Source organism: Vicugna pacos, chromosome 1 (genome assembly GCF_048564905.1).
Source record: "Vicugna pacos chromosome 1, VicPac4, whole genome shotgun sequence".
Lineage (NCBI taxonomy): Eukaryota > Metazoa > Chordata > Mammalia > Artiodactyla > Camelidae > Vicugna > Vicugna pacos.
This window is the reverse complement of record NC_132987.1, coordinates 58483553-58501951: the sequence shown is the minus strand read 5'-3', so window position 1 is coordinate 58501951 and position 18399 is coordinate 58483553. Positions and strand designations below refer to the sequence as shown.

Here is an 18399-nt window from a genome sequence, read left to right as displayed (position 1 = left end):
AACTGTGCATTTACAACAGCAAGGACAGGCCCTGAGTAACTATATTTTAATGTAATCCCCTTACCTATGGGGGTGGAGGTAACAAAATCAGATGCCTACAGGCCTACGTGGGTAAAATTTGCAAAGTAAGTTGGATATAAAATTACAGACACCAGCAGCTCTGTTGTAACCATTTTAGTACCTACCTAGTCACATTGGTTTTTAAACCTTATGCTATTAAAATAAAAGAAGCAAAACATTTGCCTACAACTCCAGTAGTAGGGTCTGTGAGTCAGTGTTTGTTTCATAAGTTTTTCTAAGCCTGTTTAAGATACTCTCAAGCATAACTAAAAGCCATAAAGGTTACCCAGCCCTCAGAGCACACGTATGAGGTCAGATTCACAGAATCCGAAATGCAATGGTAGATGTAATCACCACTCCTCCCCCATGCCTTTTAGACTTCAACAAGTCTTTCTAAATCTGGATATGGTGTAATTTACACACAAGGTCAATTCCAGGTAGATTGTATCACTTCCTCCTCTGTTGCTTCTTTGTTCAAAGTGTATCTAATTTGCAATTGCTTGTTTACATATTCATCTTTCTGGCTTGACTTACAAAGCTTCTGAGGCTCAGATCCAAGCAAAAATCCCCAAACATGAAGCCTGTGAGGCAAGTGTATTTGTGGCAGAAACCTGGTACGGCCTGCTGAACTGAACTTCCTTGTTCTTTGCCACCAAGTCCTTTATAAGCCTTTAAGGACTAACAGGATAGGGAGAGACAGCTTGACAGGAAGAACCGACTGAATCAACCTGAACCTGCAACCAGAACCCACTTTCCAGACCAGAGTCGAGGCTGGCTGGGCAAAAGCATGGGGGAAACAAGAACAGGAGCCTCCTCGGTGCTCCTTCCCAGTGACCCCTGCGTCTCTGTAAAACTCCAGGAAGAGTGAGACAGAACCAGGGAGACGAGCATGGTCCAACTAGAGCACCGGAAGTGCAGCGCTCCGACCCGAGTGGTGCAGCCACATGGAGACCGTCACAGCGGCGGTTCCCAGATGAGGACAGCGAGAACCATCCCTGGGTCGGTTCTGGACTTCAGAGCCCAGAAACTTGATGCTTACATCTAACATTTACCTCATTCCTGCACAAATACCAAGAACTCACCTGATACCGGCACTCCAGAACACCAACTGTCGATGAAGAGCTGAAGAAGATTAAAGCCCAGGAAGTCACTCAGGGCAACCGTTCTCAAACTTTAAGTCCCTAAGAACCATCTCCAGGTCTAAAACGAGCCCGAACGCCAGGCACTCCAGAGGCGGCAATGTATGTAAGGCTCAGAAATCTGCATTTTTAGGAAACAGCCCAGCTAATTCTGATGAAGACAAGCTGAGGCTCACAAATGGAAGACACACTGTCTGAAGAGGTGCCTAGCCAACCTCTCACGTTACAGATGGGAAAGATGAGGTCAAGAGCACGCAGTCCTTCCGGACCTGCTGGTCTTTTAGTTAGGTAAATACTACGAAGGCCATGTCACCAGGCTTCCGGGTTCACAGAATTAAAACCAGAAATTCAAGAGCATTGATTGGGTATCAGAATCACCGAGGTATGGTCTTGGCACATTAAGAACTGTATCTGGGACGGGCACCTCCACTGCAATCCGGGGCTGGAGGAACCTTGTCAGGAATCAAGAGTACTCTCTCAGAAGGCAGGAGGGAAAAGGTACGAATACTTTCCTCCTTGAGATCTGAAATTAAGTAAATACCGTTTGTAGTATTTGGCTCTAGGGTTTATTTCAAAGCCATGAGCACAAACCAGAGCGAAAGAACAGGCTGCTTAAGATGCTTAGTAAATACACTTGTTTGTAAGTATATACAGGATACCGGGACTTGCAGCGAGACTGTCCTTCATTACCTGTGTCGTGGAGCGGGAGCCGCTCCTCACTCGGCGAGAAGGGAGGAGTCCTGGGCCTGCGCTTCCTTCCTCTGTGCTCACCTCGCCCCCGCTCCCTCCCACATACGGCTTCCTTGCAGTGAAGCCCTGCTTTCTGTGAGGACTTGGGAGAAAGGCGGTCCTGGTGGCGGGACTTCTTTTCCCAATTCCGAGTCTGACGGCTGTGGTTAGCCTCCCAGTCGTCCTGCTCGGTGCTCAGAAACACCTCACCACTGACTCTGGGAAGAGGGGGTCTCCGCTGCCTCTCGTGGCCGGGCCGGCTCTTATCGCGCTGCTCAGGGTTCAATTGGGGATCGTCCCTCGCTCTACCCGAGCTAGAGGACAACAGAGATCTCTCCGATGAACAAGGCTCTTCTGGTTCTTCCAAGTTCTCCTGGGGGTGTCTGGACTCCTCCTTCCGCTGCTTCGCAGTCTTTGCATCACTTTGGAGTCTACAAGGCCTTGAGGCTCCAGAACCCAACTCCCTTGCCCTCCTTGACCGTGGCTGGTCTGAGTGGAGGTGGAGGAATGTGAAAAATAGAAATGCAGGTTAACTTAATGAGAGTGCGAACTCTCTACGTGAGAGAGACAGGGCCCAAGACTACCATGTGACAACGGAGAGGACTACTTTTCCCAGTTAACAAACTGAAAAGAAGGGGCGAGCATTTACTGGAGTGGTCCAGGCACACATGAGCGATTCTGAGCACACAGCCAGACAGGGAGAAAACTAAAACGAAATCGAGTGAAGTAAATCTGAAAGAAAAGCTTGATCATGATTAGGGAGAAGCCAACATGGTACTTTGATATTTGCCAATAACAAAAGTTCCAGTCATTAAAATGTTAAATTCTATTTCTAAAACTATTTTGGAACTAGTGTCTTAGTATTTGGAGGGGAAGTGAGAGCTAAGGGAGTCTTAGAAAACAGAAAAAGAAGTAAGCTTTGTGACTTCAAAGGCTTTAGAATATCCTTATCGGAAATAATTGATCTGTATCAGAACGTTGCTAGTGTCTACTTAGTTCCAGAGATGATCTGCCGATTTTCGTTTTCCTCCATCCTCTCCCTTTAAGTGGCCAAAGCAAACACTCCCAGGCATACTTCAGTTCAACGTGGAAGAGGATGGAGTAAAGGAGAATTTTAGTGAGTAAATGACCCTATTGTCTTTGGATAACTCTGCTCCTAATCTTAATTGAAGTTTGGTGGAGGGAAAAATTAAGAAGAGATGCCCAAATGGAATACATAAAAAGGAGTCACTTCCTAATTAAACATATTTCAAAAAAAAACTTTATATTGTATTCTATGTATAAAAATACAATATATTCTAAATATAGAAGTCCTTAAGTTTAACATAAACTTTAGGAACAGCACGTAAATGGGTGCTTTTCTGTCAGGTCCCATTTAGGAACAAGCAAACTGTGAAAACAAAGGAAGTAAATTAACAATGCACACTGCAAGGGCATATGTCTTTTAACATTTTCTAAGACTTTTACTACCATTGGGAAATAACAAAAAGAAATCCAAATTCCATGGAAAATTGCTAAGACAGCCAAGATTCCCTGCTAGAATTAGCCATTTGCTGAACTGCATTTGAAACAGCTACCCTAATTTGATAGGATGTACAAAAAATAAACGACTGTAGATTTTCTTAGTTATTAGGGTTTGTGTTTTTTTTTTTTTGGAGGGGGCTGTTTTGGTTTGGGTTTTCTGTTTTTGTTAAAGACTGTTATTGTGAATCTGACAGAGGAACAGAGGAAGGGGAGATATGTGCTAAACGCATCACTGATGCCGTAAGCTTCCACTCAAAACTGCAAGTTGCTTCTTCTTGAGCTTTCCGAAGAACATTTGCCTCAAAGGTGACATCAAAATTAAAAGCTGTCCTCTAAAAAGTCTGTAAAGGCATTTATTTTGATAATTTATAGTAAAAATTATTTTTACTTAAAGCAAAAATGAAACAGAACAATTACTCTCTGGAATAAAAAAGTATCTACTCTTTTAACCAAACTATTATTTTAAGTGTATACTGACAACTGAGAAAGAATCAATTCACTACTGCCGTGAATTAACAGAATACCGACCAGCTACTTAAATGATGACCACAACCAGGAAACAGTGGTTCAGTGTTAACACCAATGTTCCCACAGTGAGCTGTATCCATGAAGTCTGCCTTTAGGCCCAAAGAGAAACATGAAAGGTTTTGTTTTCGACATGGATTTATGAAGTTATGATTGTTTTGTTGTTGTTATTTTTAAGTCTTTCTAAAAAGTTAACAGATATTCCTAGTTTTATTTTAGCAAAGTGTGTTGCAAGAATTAGAACAGAACTGTCACTACATTTTCACACAGTTTACAGGAAAAAAATATTTATTGTCTACACCACTTGTTATATCTTTAAACTTGGGAAAGAAAAAAAAAAAAAAGACAGGGGTGGAGGAATCTGTTTGAATCCTTTAAAACCCTGTCCAGTTAAGGGCTGAGACTTTCATGTTTTTTGAGACCAAGTTATTTGGCAAATATACTTAATTTCCTTATACCAATACATATATATACATGCACACATACACGTATATATATGTAAACGTTTTATTTGTGTTCGTCCATGTTTATCTTCCAAAATAAATTGATTTTTGTTTAGGTAGACAAAATACTATGTTGTACACATATTACATTGATATACGTATAAATAATAGTACTTTAGAGTTTATCGAATCTTCAGAAAAATTATATTGTTCAATCTTCTCACCATTCACCTGAAGGATGTATTTGTAGGATCTCCATTTTATAGATGAGAAAGAGACTTAGAGTGTTTGTAGTAGATAACTTCCCTAACATCACAATTTTTCTAAGGAAGGGACAGAACTTGAATCAAGATCTTATGACTCCAAGGACCATGACTTTAAAAAAACCCACTAATATGCTTGTGATACAGGTAAGAGGCTTTGAAAGAAAAACATGGATTCATAAATGAATAAGATTCACCATTTCAGTTGATATAAATCTGATAGATCCTTTGGATAATTTCAAATTTGTAGAAAATCTATAAATGATCATTTTAAAGATTAATTTATTAAAGTTTAAGTAAAATAAAAGCTACAATAATCACATCTGTAATTATTTGCTGGGATTATTATGTAAGACAGACAAAAATCATATTACACATTAAGATAGAGAAGTACAATGAAAGAATGTCTGCTAATAGCGTGTTGGGAAAGGACCACTGCAAAGAAGACAGGATGCTTTGTGAGTACGAGCTGGACTGCAGTGTGACTTCGCGGGAACTCAACTTGGTCGAACTCAGAGGCATATAAATGAAGATCACATGCTCAGCAATATATAATCTCCACAAACTGCAACTGAAGAGAAATTCCAATAGTACTCTACACGCACAAGCTCAGGAAGGCACCGTTTTCTATTCCCAGTCCCTTCCAACTCCACAAAAGTAGCACATATGCCATTCTCTACAAGTTCACAAAAGCAATTAAACATAGATTTAAAAAATTTTTACGTTTCCCTGAAAATCCACTGAATTCTTAATGTGGTCTAGAGAGATGAATCAGGATGACAGCACTCTAGTCAAAACAACCAGGTTTGAGTCCCAGTTCAAGTTAGTAAAAAGTCTTAACAGAGGAATGCTAAAATCAGTGCTTTACTGTACTGAATTTACTTACCACCCTAATGGTTTTAGACTCAAAAGTTTAAAACGGTTATTTTTATTTGTAACGAACATGTCTTTAAGGCAGAATTACAAATACAAACAAACAAAAAACCCCACCAGACCACATTTCCAGTTTTAATTAAAAGCTAAAGAGAAACTCGTTACCTTCTGACCTCTATGGCAATATTTTTCTTCTTAAACGATGTAACATATGACTTGATTAGAAAAACCAGCATAAGGAAAATGGCTATCAAAAAAGAGCTGAGCATTTTAAATACGGGACAACACAGCAAGCAATAAATAGACAATCAACCTGCTTACTAATTGTGTCACAGGGCTGAGCTCTGCTGGTAACAATAGCTTTAGAACAATGTGACTGCACGATTGTACTCGAACTATAATTATTCTATCGTCTACATATAGAGATCTTTCATTCTATTCATCTAAGACAAACACCTACTTACCTTTTATAATGAAATTATAGAAAAGCCATTGATAATGAATTTTCAGGGAGCTTTGGGATTACTGACCTTAAAATCTTTACTCTCCAGAAGCTGCTTTTAGATTTTATTTAGCTGGTATCCTAAGTATGTATGGTCTATAAGTTGAATTACAATAAATACTGACACTAAAAACTATAGGAAATGTGCTTCCTTTGACAGATCTTTAAAAAGGACTGAACAATATTTGCAAATACTCATTTCCCAACACACTGTTAAGATAAAGAATCGCCACCATGAGTGCCACCACTACACCATCACCACCACCATCACACGGCAAAAGCAGGCACTAGAGAAGGGACTTTTCTCTCTCAGAAATTTTTCAATAGATAATCAAACAGCAAAGAAAGCACCAAGAGCAAAAAACGAACAGAGAATCTTAAAATTTAACTTTGTCATCAGCAGGCTAACCCATCGGCTGAGGTTTAAAAGGTAAGAAGTGTGAAAAAAAAGCTGTGTGACCCAGTAACTGATAAATGGTGTATCTCCTTTATTATCTGTGCCACTTTGCTGCTTTAAACAGTACTGCCCAGATTTCCTTGAGAAAGATCAAGCCCAGAGACTCATGTGCCATTTTTCACACCCCTTTTTATGTGCTTAGAATGTAATCCAGCATTCCAAGTAGCAATAGTGCAAAAGAATGCACACCAAACCTTGCTAAACCATACTTAAGTTTTAACAGCCATAAAAATAGCCCTGGTCAACCAACTGCAGAACAGATGAATTCATTGGATAAGATAAAATTCCACCACAAATCTAAATATCTCTAGTTTAGAGACAAACTTAAAGGGGTGTCTTGCAACTGAGTCTAAGGACAGAGGAAGTCATGAGTCATGATGCAGGAATCGTTACCTCCGTCTTCATAATAGTAACTGTCACCATAAGCTTTGCCTCCAGAGGACTCTGGAAAGTGCTTCTTTCGCTTTTTCTCCTCCTGTAACTCCTTTTCTTGCAAGAGGCGTGCTATGTCCTGCAAATACAGAGAGAACGGAAATAAATATTACCGGAGAAGGAACACAGTCCATACAGTGGCCCCACATACAGGTCAATGGTTTGACGTTCCACTGCCAGACTTTTGTGGGCTCTGCCTATGGCTCTCTAGACTTTCTGGCATTAAGCTCATACTATCCAAATGCCAACGATGACTGCTCAACAGGAGTGGCACACGATCCAGATGACGGGTAAAAGTGTTGGTTTTTTTTAATTGAAATTTCAATCTAACTCAACCTGAAGATGTTCAAATGTAGTATTCCTAAAGCTGGCTATAGGACAGAATTTTAAAAATATGTATTTGTGGGTCCTTTTTCCAAGATGATGATTCACTAAGTCTGAATGAGAAAGAATGCTGTAATCTATGGAACTTGATAAACTGTATTTACAACTTAATTTAAAAACTTTTCTAAAGCGTCTTTCAATTGACCCTGTTTTAGCTGCACATTAGAGTTCCACCGTCTTAACTGAAAACGAGAAAACCGTCTTCCTCCTGCCTCCCCTCTGCTTCATCTCCAGGCAAGTTTTTAGGAGTCACTAAGTGATGACTAGCGTTCTGACCCTGTCCCCAGAGAGATTACCATCCCCTCTATGAAAACAAAGGTATACACAAATAACCACAACACAAATCAACTATAAATGCCTCAAAAAAGAGGCTAAAGATGTCTATGAGAGCACAAAAGAGGGAATATTATTTCTCCTTAAATGCATTAGTTCAAGGCTTTGCATTTATGTTAGGTTTTGAGCAAAGTAACTACAGTCCAATAGGCAAAAGGAGAGAGAGAACATGAGCAAAGTTACAAACACTTCAGTGGGCATCAATCTAGAGAACAACCCATAGCCCCACGAGAACAGAGGACGTGGGGGGTTACAGAGAAAGCTGAAGCTAGAAAAAGTCAGAGGCTGCATCGTAGGCACCCCTTACGGACAATCTTAAGAAGTCTGAAGTCTATAAATAAGGAATAAAGGACTACTAACGGTTTTGAGCTGGAATGTGACAGCGTTTTGAATCTTAAAGAGTATTTCTGTGAAAGGTCCAATGAAACAGTACATAAACTTTGTGCAGGTATACTTTTTTAGAGCGAAGATCCCTAGCTGTCACCAGACTCTTAAAGATCATACAAACACAGCAATACTCTCTGGTGCAAGTGAACGGTAACAATAGTCGCAGGTGTCTGAGATGCTTACTTCATCATATTGACAATGAGGAATACAGGAAGTGCTTAGATGTTAATGATGCATATTTTGAAGCAAGAGTTAATCACCACTCTTCTTTTTGCAATTTTCTGAATAAGTCAAAATGAAGAATATCCTAAGGCTGCAAGACGGATTAAAAAAATTCATTTAAATAAGTCAATTTCTCTCATGTCAGGATAGAAATAAATAGGGTGCTGAGGCTAGGTTAATTAGCAACAACTACCCACATACTCGGCTTTTAATGTTCACGAAACAGTCTTACAAATCTGCCTTTATGTTAAGTAAATGCCTAAATTCAAACTTATAAATATATTATTACTGTATAATACTTTAACTGATTTCTATGCTGTAAATTTCTCATAAAACTATGTAAAAAACTATATATATATATAAAATAAGTAATCTTTGTAAAAGCACTTACACTATGTTGCAGTTCAGAATGAAAGGTAAAGAACACAATCCTACTTAAAACACAAGTATCATTTTCATGCAAAGAAATCTGAATTTCTAATACTTTCATGGGGAAAAAAAAAAACCCCAAATCTGAACGGTTAAGATGATCTTCTTTTCCCTTCCAGTTCAAGTCAGATGCTTCAGAGACACTGGAGGAGACATACTAACTAATATAATGGATTTCTTTGGGCTTGAATTCTTTATCTGTAAAATGAAGGGTTTGAACCACTCAATCTTAAAGTCGAAAGTCTTGACTCCTAATGCACCATTTTAATAAATCTGAGTGTTACCAGCTGCCAGCCCCTTTGCCAGGTACTGCACTTGACGTCTTACAAAGCAATACGGCCATGAGGAAGAGAGACGGGTGTGACAAGGTAAGTTGTTCTCCCCAAACTAGTATCTGTTAACAGAATTTCCCAAACCCTTATACTTTTTACTGTGGAAGTAGGTAGAAAATGTAAATACTTCCCTGAATGGTCACGTTTACTAAGCACCCAACACTACATTTTCCTAAGTGGTTTCTTTTACTGAAAACAAAAAATTTCCCTTGATGTAACAGTAAAAATATAACAGAAAATTATCGGGTCCAACTGCCAGTGGAAATTATTAAATTGTACTGCAGGGACTTTATAATCGCTTTCCTGCTATTGAATTTAGTCGTAATGAATGCGGAGTGAATATATATATAAATGAATAAGCCACTTGCTCAGTGTGAAGAACCAAAGATGAACCAAAGAGAAACAAAGATGATGCCCCTTTTTTGTACAAGGCGGCAGCTAGTCAAAAGGAGTGCTTTTATCCAAGTAGAAAAATAACAATCATAATGCGTCATGTACCTTAGCATCCAAACCTCTTGCTTTTTTAACTCAGCTCTTTTTTGAGTAAGCTTCTACGGTGTGAGAACGGCTAGCTGGACTTGAGGAGGGAAAGGATAAAGGATTCAATGGAAAACTGCTGCCGTATTGTAACTGTGGTTTAGCCCAAGTCAGTTCTCCTCCCTGCTTTCTGACATTACTGCCCAATGGGCTTAGTTAGGCGATTTCAGTACAAAGAATTTCCCCTGCAACAAGCTAAAGATGGGAATTGATAGTCACAACGCTTGGATGCAGATTAGTCAACCCTGACACAAACAACCTCCTTGGTCCTCAGCTTCCTTCCTATAAAAGGTTAGTCGAGAACAGTACTTCCCAAAGCTGTTTTTGAGAACACTGGTATTAAAAGGTTCTCCAAGAAAAAAACAAAAAAAAACCCCAAAAAAACCCAGAAAGCATTCAACAGAAAACATGTGTTATATCTAACTCTTTCAACCATTTCAAAATGTGCTAATATATTTTGAAATTTTGATAAAAGAAATCTGTTATCTTCCTGTAACCCAGGAATTTCCAAATTCATTTTGTGACAGAAGGCTTTTTGTTACATAAAAAATACAAACCTTATGAAATTAGTGTTTGATAAAATGTAACCTGGGGAAAAAAATCTAAAAGAACTCATAAGCCTTTTTGAAGTTATGTTCATTATTTTTTTCATTAATCATATTAATCAGGTAGACTTACTTTCAGCTAATATGCAGAAATAACTCTGTGGCATAGAAGACTTTCTAGTAAGCACATGTATTGAAATAAGAGTTTATCATTACATCCCATCTCTCCCTTTTCTGTTATCCAAGCTCACTCAGCTCTGGAAAATTTGAAGCTGTGAGCTTAAGCGCACTGGTAAGGATGGGTAGAATGCTAGAGGAAAGTCATTTTAAGAAAAACACAGATTCACTGATTCCCTTCAATGGGTCAAACATTCTGCTAGACACCTCCTGTAGCAAAGAAGATGTGTGGTCAATATCATTAAAGCTCTTATCTATGAAGTGTTAGAAGCAAAATGACCAAGACGAAAAGATGAGTCCTGTAAGAGAGGCATTAATACAAACCAGGTGGGAAGGAGGCAGAGGAGCCCCACTGAAGCAGGTGACAAATTGCTGAACCACCGTGTTGGGTTCCTTAGGGTATTTTTATGATTTACATAATTTTATATCAGGGTTACTTCTCCCTTGAAGGTTCCATCTCTATCGTACAACAGTAGTGGGATTCAAAATGAGGAAACCTTGGCTATAAAGACAATCTAAAGGAGGTCTGAAAATGTGATTGTCAAATCACTATCAGAAGAATTTAAAAAGGGAAAGCCATTCCGTTAGATTACTAAACTTATTTTATTAACTAGCAATTAGTATATTAGCATCTAACTCAGTAGGGAACTCAAAGCAGGTATAATCCCCAAAGGGTTACTCTACAAGACCAGAAAAACAGGGTAACACCAATTATATGGATATAAAAACCTCACTATAACTAGGGTAAGACGAGAGAAGAATTTTCTCAGCCAGAGGCCTCCCACTCACTTCCCTTGTCTGGCTATATTTGTATAAACTTATTTTCTAAGTGCCAAAACATAGGAAAAAATTTTAGCAGCAAAAATTATTCCTATCTGAACTATTCTCCAGATTTTATCAACTTAATATAAATATTCTTTTAGAACATGAAATTCTGATCACCTTAAGAGTGCTATGAAAAAGCACCATGGCTCACACCAGATTAATTTTTAATGTAAATTGGTTACTAAGTTTATCCCAGAACAGCTCACATTACAAAATGGCTTCAAACTGTTGGACTAATGCCACAGATGTCTCATGACATGGTTGGCCACGCTACTGCTGTTTACTTTAGGGGAAAAAAAAAGGTTTTCCCTAAAATAGTTTCATGTTCACATATATTTGGACCTAGGTTCCAAAACACACACATGTATGTCTACATTCACTCACACAGTTAAGAGTTTTATTTAAGAATAACTAAGTTAAATGAACTAAACACACATTTCTTGGCTTTGTAAATAACACTGGCAAATGCTTACACTGTGACCAAAGAGAAAGATCCCAATAAAATTAGTCCACCTGTATTAGCCACATACTCATACAGTCCAGTGTTCCAAAGACTGCAAGCCCCTGCCTTGAACAGGGCACCCAGAGAGAAATGCAACTATTACTGTATTCAAGACGCTGGTGTAAAAGAGTTAAAAAAAAAAAAAAAAAGCCAGGAAGAAAGGAAGGGAGGACGAGGGAGGGAAAAGAGGGAGGGAAGGGGAAGGCCACAATGCTAGTAAGAGTACAAGAGATCTTTTTCTTTTTTTTTAACTTTTCTACATCTGTCTCCCCAATGGAAATGCTACTTTCCTTACATCTGGGCTCTGTTAAAAAAACACAAAAAAGACAAAAGCTAGACAAGCTAATTCACCCAAAATTGTATAATTCTCTTCTCATGAACAATGTTGTTCAGAAAAAAAAAAAACCTGTCCCAAGAGAAAAGGGGCCTTGAATTCCACATCTGGTTGTTGTGGGTGATTATAAACTCCCCAAGAGAGTTGATTCCAAAAATCTCTAAAAAGAGATTTGGGTGAAAATCCAGAGAGGAATTTGCCACAGCCCTGCTGCTGAGTAAGAATTTAGCAGCTAAGCGGCCTCTACAAGGAAGCGGAAGAGCAGAGGGAGGAACAAAGCAGAACCAGGCCAGCTGACAAGGAACAGGCCATGCTCTCCCAGGAGCTGGCCAGGAAGATGAGCGCTGCCTTCGCAGTCTCAGTCTTCCCTGTGAAGCATCCTGGACTGAAACAAACTAATATGCACTGTCATGCATCCTTCAACGTCAAACTTACGCAAATCTTGTTTATTCAATATTACAACATACTAGTCAGCGGGGAGTCACATTTTTCTACGATAAAAGAACATTTTGGCAGGACAGCCATCTTCTAATCTCAGGCATCAGTGAAAAGTCCAAAATGTCTGCAAGGAGTTTTTTAAAGGCTAGTCTCACTGAACCTCCACGACTGGACTTCTCATTTAATCTTCCCACGGCACCGGGGGCGGGGGGCCGTTTCACTAAGTCAGAAGTGGAAGTGGGCGAGGAGGTGGGGGGCCTGTGAAGGGAAGGAGGCTCCTGAAGATGCCTCAAATTACACCATACTGGAATATACTTAGGCCCGTTTAACTTTCCCCCTCTCTAACTTAGCACTTCTCTCTGTGAGAGAAATCTGAGCTGTTATAAAAGTCAGAATGGTGGGGAAAACACCTGGCAAGAAAGCCAAAAGGGAAAGGCAACCATTAACTTAGTGTGCAGCAGAGACCTTATCCACATGATCTTACTTAAACCTCACAACAGCCCTTTAGGGTGGCGTACAGTTATCTTGACTTCTTGGATTTGGAACCTGAGGTTCCACGTGGCTAAGCAAGATGCTGAAAGTCGCAGCTAAGAATTAAACAGTTTAGATTCAAACCCAGGACAGCCTAACTCCAAAGTCTATGTGTTCCATTTTGTATCACAGTTTAAGTCAGAAGCAGTCAGTCAGGAGACTGAATTGTACAGACATTCCTCTGGCATCTTACTATAGCTTGGGACCAGTCATTTACTTCTTCAACACTTAATTTCTTCATCTGAAAAATGCAGTCATTCACTACACTGCCTACTTTATACAGTACTACAGTGAGATGTATTGTGATAGCTGTTTAGTTTTTACATGAGTAAAATAAAGTGTTTTGGTTTCTCTAATACTGTTTTTCCCTGAATGGGGGGAAGAGGGGATCACAGGACACCAGAAGCATTTAGAAGAAGCCAACTTCATTACTCTGTTATTTTTAAAATAGAAGCTTTCCTGTCTACAAAACATAATTACTTCTTTCAGTTCCTAGTTTCATCCCCAAAGCAGTCTCGACTACAGAGAGGCAACACATCCAGCAGTAAGAAAGGGCTCCTGTGTTGGTAACAGGAAGGATGACAAGGAATCCCTAATTCCTACTTGCAATTCTGATTATCATAGTCATGACTTGTTTCTTAAAGAAACAGCTAAATACACTCACACCAGGTGTCTCACACTCACCTGGCACTGAACAAGGAGTTCTAGAGGAACCAGGATGGCTCAGCAGGAGGAGCAGAAGATGTGGGCTGGTTCACTGATGACCCTGACCGTACCTACTTAATAGGGTGACTGTAAGTGCCAGTTTGCCCAGGAGAGTCCCAGTTTATGTAAGTATTAATAGTGTCCCTTTAACCCTGAAAAGTATCATATAGTCATTCTACTACTAAAAGTGATAAATCACTTTTCCTTATTATAAATCAAGACAAAGGCCAAGAATAGCATAATACATGTGAAAGAGACAGACACAGAATCAATGCATATTTAAAAAGAACTGTTAGTAAGAAATGCTGAAGACACAAAAGTAAGTGATCACTGAGTACAAATCAAGTCTTCTTACAAACCATATCCTACTGCTAATTTTAGTCATTTTCGGCTTTAAACACAATACAATTTAAAAATACACACAGACTCAAACAGACCACTGCTTTGAGGCAGCTTATCATAAGAGAGTGAAACCATTAACAAAAGAGAGCGAGAGCCATGCCAGTCCCTGACTCCTGTTCAGGCTAAACTCAAGGTCTGCTCTTCCTAAAGCTGTGGGAGTAGCCCACAGCCAGCCAGCCTGTATTGGGTTGAAGTGTCCCTTAAAATTCATTTATACCAAGAACCTCAAAACATGACCTTATTAGGAAATAGGGTCTTTGCAGATGTAATTGGCTAAGAGGCGATCTTAACAGTGGGTTACAGTGGGTCCCCCATCCAGTGACTGGTGTCCTTGTAAGAAAACAAGAGAACAGGGAAGAAAGCCACGTGACAATAAAGATTGAGACCAAAGTGACGATTACAAGCCAAGGCATGCAAAGACTGTCGGGAGCCACCAGAAGCTAGGAAGAGGCGAAGAAGGGTCTCTCCTAATAGGTGGCACGGTGCTGCCAACACCTTCATTTCAATTTGCAGCCTGCAGAACTGTGAGAGGATACATTTCTGCTGTTTTAAGCCACCAAGTTTGTGGTAATTTGTTACAGCAGCCCTAAGGAACCTAATCCACGCTTTATGTCAAATTATCCTTTATCATCATCTTTTAAGATTTCACCACTTACACAACTGATCAAAGCAATTGAAGGTGGTCCACGGAGAGTGGTACTTGAACTATGCACCCCAAAAGGGGAGCGTTCTGCTGCACATCCAGCAACCCTCATCTGAGGCTATGAACACAGAGAGTCTCTGCTCCGGAGCTGAGCAGCCCTTCCTCCTGGGGGGGCGGGGCATTAACTAGGTGGTACCTCATCCTTCTTCTCCTGAATGCGTCGCTTCTCTGCTTCAATAGCCAGCTTCTCCTGAATCTCCTGAGCAATTTCACAGTCTTGTTGTTCACTAAAAAACAAAGGTGAAAACAACATGGATAAAGAAAACAAAGAATGATTTTTCCTAAACAGAACACAATTTCCTGAACACTATGAGCCAGTATATATTTTTATCTCACTTAATCCTCACAATAATGATGCAAAGAGGCTGATACTGTCACATCTTACGGATGAAAAACTTGAGGCCCAGAATAGTGAAATCATTTCCCTAAGATCACACAGCAAGTAAGTGGTAGAACCAGAATTTGACACCCAGACACTTCAATGGAAAGCTCCATGCTTTCTCTATACCACCATATCACCTTGTCCTACTGGAGCCGCTCTACAGAGACACAGGAATGTTTCCTCAAGACTCTGCAAAGGAGCTCAACACTATGGGAATGATGTCCACAAATATCCAAACAAGCATAGAGTACACAGACAAAAACTGGGAGCGAGCTCACTAAAATGTCAGTAATACTGTGGCCACCTAGAGGTGGTTTTCTAAATTTTTTAATTACATGAATTTTTTTTTTCAGTTTCCATAAAACTTTAAACAAAAGAAAAAAAATGTATATTCCCCAGCTTCAGTTCTAAGTAGAAACCTCTCTTGTTGATGCCAGTGTTCTTAATACTCTGGCCACTAAGAAAACCAAATGTAGTAAAATACTGCTGCTGCCACAGTTTTGTTTCGTTTTCGCATTCACGCACTCAAAAAAAGATTTAAACAGCATCTGCTATCATCCAGGCACCATGCTCAACAATGAGGATACAAAAATAAATAAAGGATGAAGATCCTGAACTCAGGAGTTCACAGTACATCCTGGTGGGAGAAAGGAGACAAATCATTGTGTTGGGAGAAAAAGATCCTTTAAAACAGCGGTTCCAACAGAAAATGGGGTTTGGACCTCTCAGAGATGGCTGTAAGGACACAAGTCTTCTGTCTCAGGTTTCAAGAAGTCAGTGGGCAGCTTAAAACTCCAGAGTGTGGTACTGCCAGGGAGCCCACCTTTACACAGAACTGTTAGCTAGGAAACAGACATAAACAAGTTTAGAGTTTACTATCTAAAAAGATGCTGGGATAAAATTACCATTGTGGTTTATATATGTAGTTCATTTGCTAAACAAATATTGCCTCTTATTGACCTGCTGCCAGTTGAACTTAAACTACTCAGTGACTCCAGGCTTGCATATGCCAAGTTTAATGGCAGTCTTTTGTAACCGAAAAGTGTTGGAGGGTGAGGGGGCGATATCCCAACTTTTCTGGAGGAACCAGACTCCCCATAGTCTATTCTGACAAAAGTGAGCGGATGAACACTGTTCTCATTTGTATAAGGAAATGGTCACTTTCAACATGTCTGGAAATAGATACAGATGTTGGTAAACTTGTACACACGGGTGTGTATGTATGTGTGTGCGCACACAGGACAGAAAGGGAGGAAGAGAACACAAGACGGAGAGCACAGGCCGGAACTGGAAATGACAAGCTATTTTAGAATCGGTAAGAAAATCACCGGAAAAGTTGCCTGCAGACCTAACTTCTGGTCCTGCTGCCGTTAACCGGTGAATCATGTCCTTTCATGTCATCTTATCAGTGATAAAAGTTTCTGGACTTAATGACTTCATACTAAGGTCTAACACTCTAGGATTCTTAACCATTCAAACCACAGAACTAAAAATAAGTATCTACTCAGAACAATTTTCATTTCTATATCCTCCTTCCATTCACTCACTTCAAATAGTTAAGAATCATACACAGAATCATACATCTTAGTTTTTGAAGATTTGTCTACCTGGATCTCCCAAACTAACATAAATCCGCACTGGAGTAAGCAACTACTAACTACATGCAAGGTGCTAACAGCTGGGAAGAAAGCAGAGGAGCACAAATCCAAACAAAATGCTGAGGGTCACAAGTGACACAGAAGATGCATCTCCCAGATGGAAAATAAAGAAGTAAAGTTTAGGCTGAGCCTAATTATTTCAAACCATATTTCCAAGAAGGACCAGTTCTAGTTCCCTCAGCTATTGGTACAGAATCCTCAGGAAGCAAAATCAAGTGAGAAAGGAGTCGTCAACCGTCGGTCAGCCTGACTTTGGACCAGGGCCCCAGGATCCAGACAGACCAGGTGAAAGGTTCCAGTTTGTTAATATCTATAGCATTTCATCCTTCCTTTGATGTTCAGATGGCAAGACTGCCAGGCTGTAAAAACTGAAAAACTTCCTTGTTTCAGCCAGGAATACCTCCAAAATCTTGAAGTCCCAGGCAGAAATATAATACCTAGTTCTCTCACTTAGGACCTATAAACCATCACTCTCTAAATTCTGACGTATAATCACAGTGCTTCATTTCGATAATCTCTGAACTTAAACTCATTATCACTGCCCTACTTCTTAAACTTCTGCATCACCCGGAGAACTGGCCTTGATAAAAGAGCACTGAGAAAAATGTAAAAGGCAGCAGTTTAGAACTCTGGACTATTCTAGCTCTAGCTCTCATCTTCACTATGTTTGACACTGAGCCTCCCATACAAATCAAATCTGCCTCTTCTAACTCCACTAACACTCCCCTGAACTCGAGCCCCATCCCCTCCCTCCTCTCTCTCTGTCTACCACCCCCTGTCCCCAGTTCAAGCCTCCTCATCTCTTAATTTAACCACTGTTCCCTTCAATCTTGCCCCCTCTGATCCTTTGCCCCAGAGGTCCCAAAATGAAAATCTAAAACTCCTTTGATAGCCCTCTATCACTTACAAAATCTACAAAACCTAAATTCTTTAACATAACCATGTGACCTTCTGGTCCAACTTTTGACTGCTTTTCTGGCCTCATCTCCTGTCTATGCCTCTAATTATATTCTCCACTCTAGCAATACTGTACACCTTACAGCTACTGTGAGATTCCAGGTCCTTTCACCTCTTACCTTGATGACTGCTATGCTCTTTGGCTAGAACAGTTTTTCCCAGTTATCACTATAAACTCCCAGTTGGCCATCAGGGTTTGGATTAAATACACAACCTGCATTGGGATAGTTTTCCTAGTCTCTAATCTTCATAGGCATGGAACCTACCATTTAATCTCCTGTGCCTTGTGCACCTGTCTCTAGATACAGAATGCTCAGAGTTTTTTCCAGAGGCCTTTAAGGGCAATGGCTAAGTTTTACTCATATCTACGCTCTCTGGTGCCTTTCATGGTGTCATGGTTAACACGTGTCAATAAGGATGTTTATGTACAAAATAAGGAAGCTCAATAAAATCATGAATAGAGTCCTCTCTGCAAATAATAAAACAGAAAGATAAATCTTTCCTCCAAGTCAGCAAAAGTGATGGGCTTTCCTGTTTATCCAAACACGACCACGGAAGTAAATCGAGGGGTCCCTTCACGTCTTCCTTCACCCCTCCCTCTTCAAAGCAGTATCTTGTGGTTATGTCCACCATTAGAGATTTTAGGTATAAAAGCCACTCTCAAAGAAG

General features: G+C 39.9%; 1 protein-coding gene across 3 annotated transcripts in view; it reads right to left on the bottom strand.

Moving 5' to 3' along the window:
- Positions 1-18399, bottom strand: part of CCDC50 (coiled-coil domain containing 50) — a 65106-nt gene that overhangs the window by 18849 nt on the left and 27858 nt on the right. For 2 of the 3 annotated variants that reach the window (XM_006200957.3, XM_072962788.1), the window contains 2 exons: positions 14870-14960; positions 6909-7026 (listed from right to left, as the gene is read on the bottom strand). In XM_006200957.3, coding sequence (XP_006201019.1) covers positions 6909-7026; positions 14870-14960 — 209 coding nt within the window. Of the gene's footprint in view, positions 1-1889; positions 2418-6908; positions 7027-14869; positions 14961-18399 lie in introns of all 3 variants that reach the window. The other variant, XM_072962787.1, reaches the window with a different exon arrangement.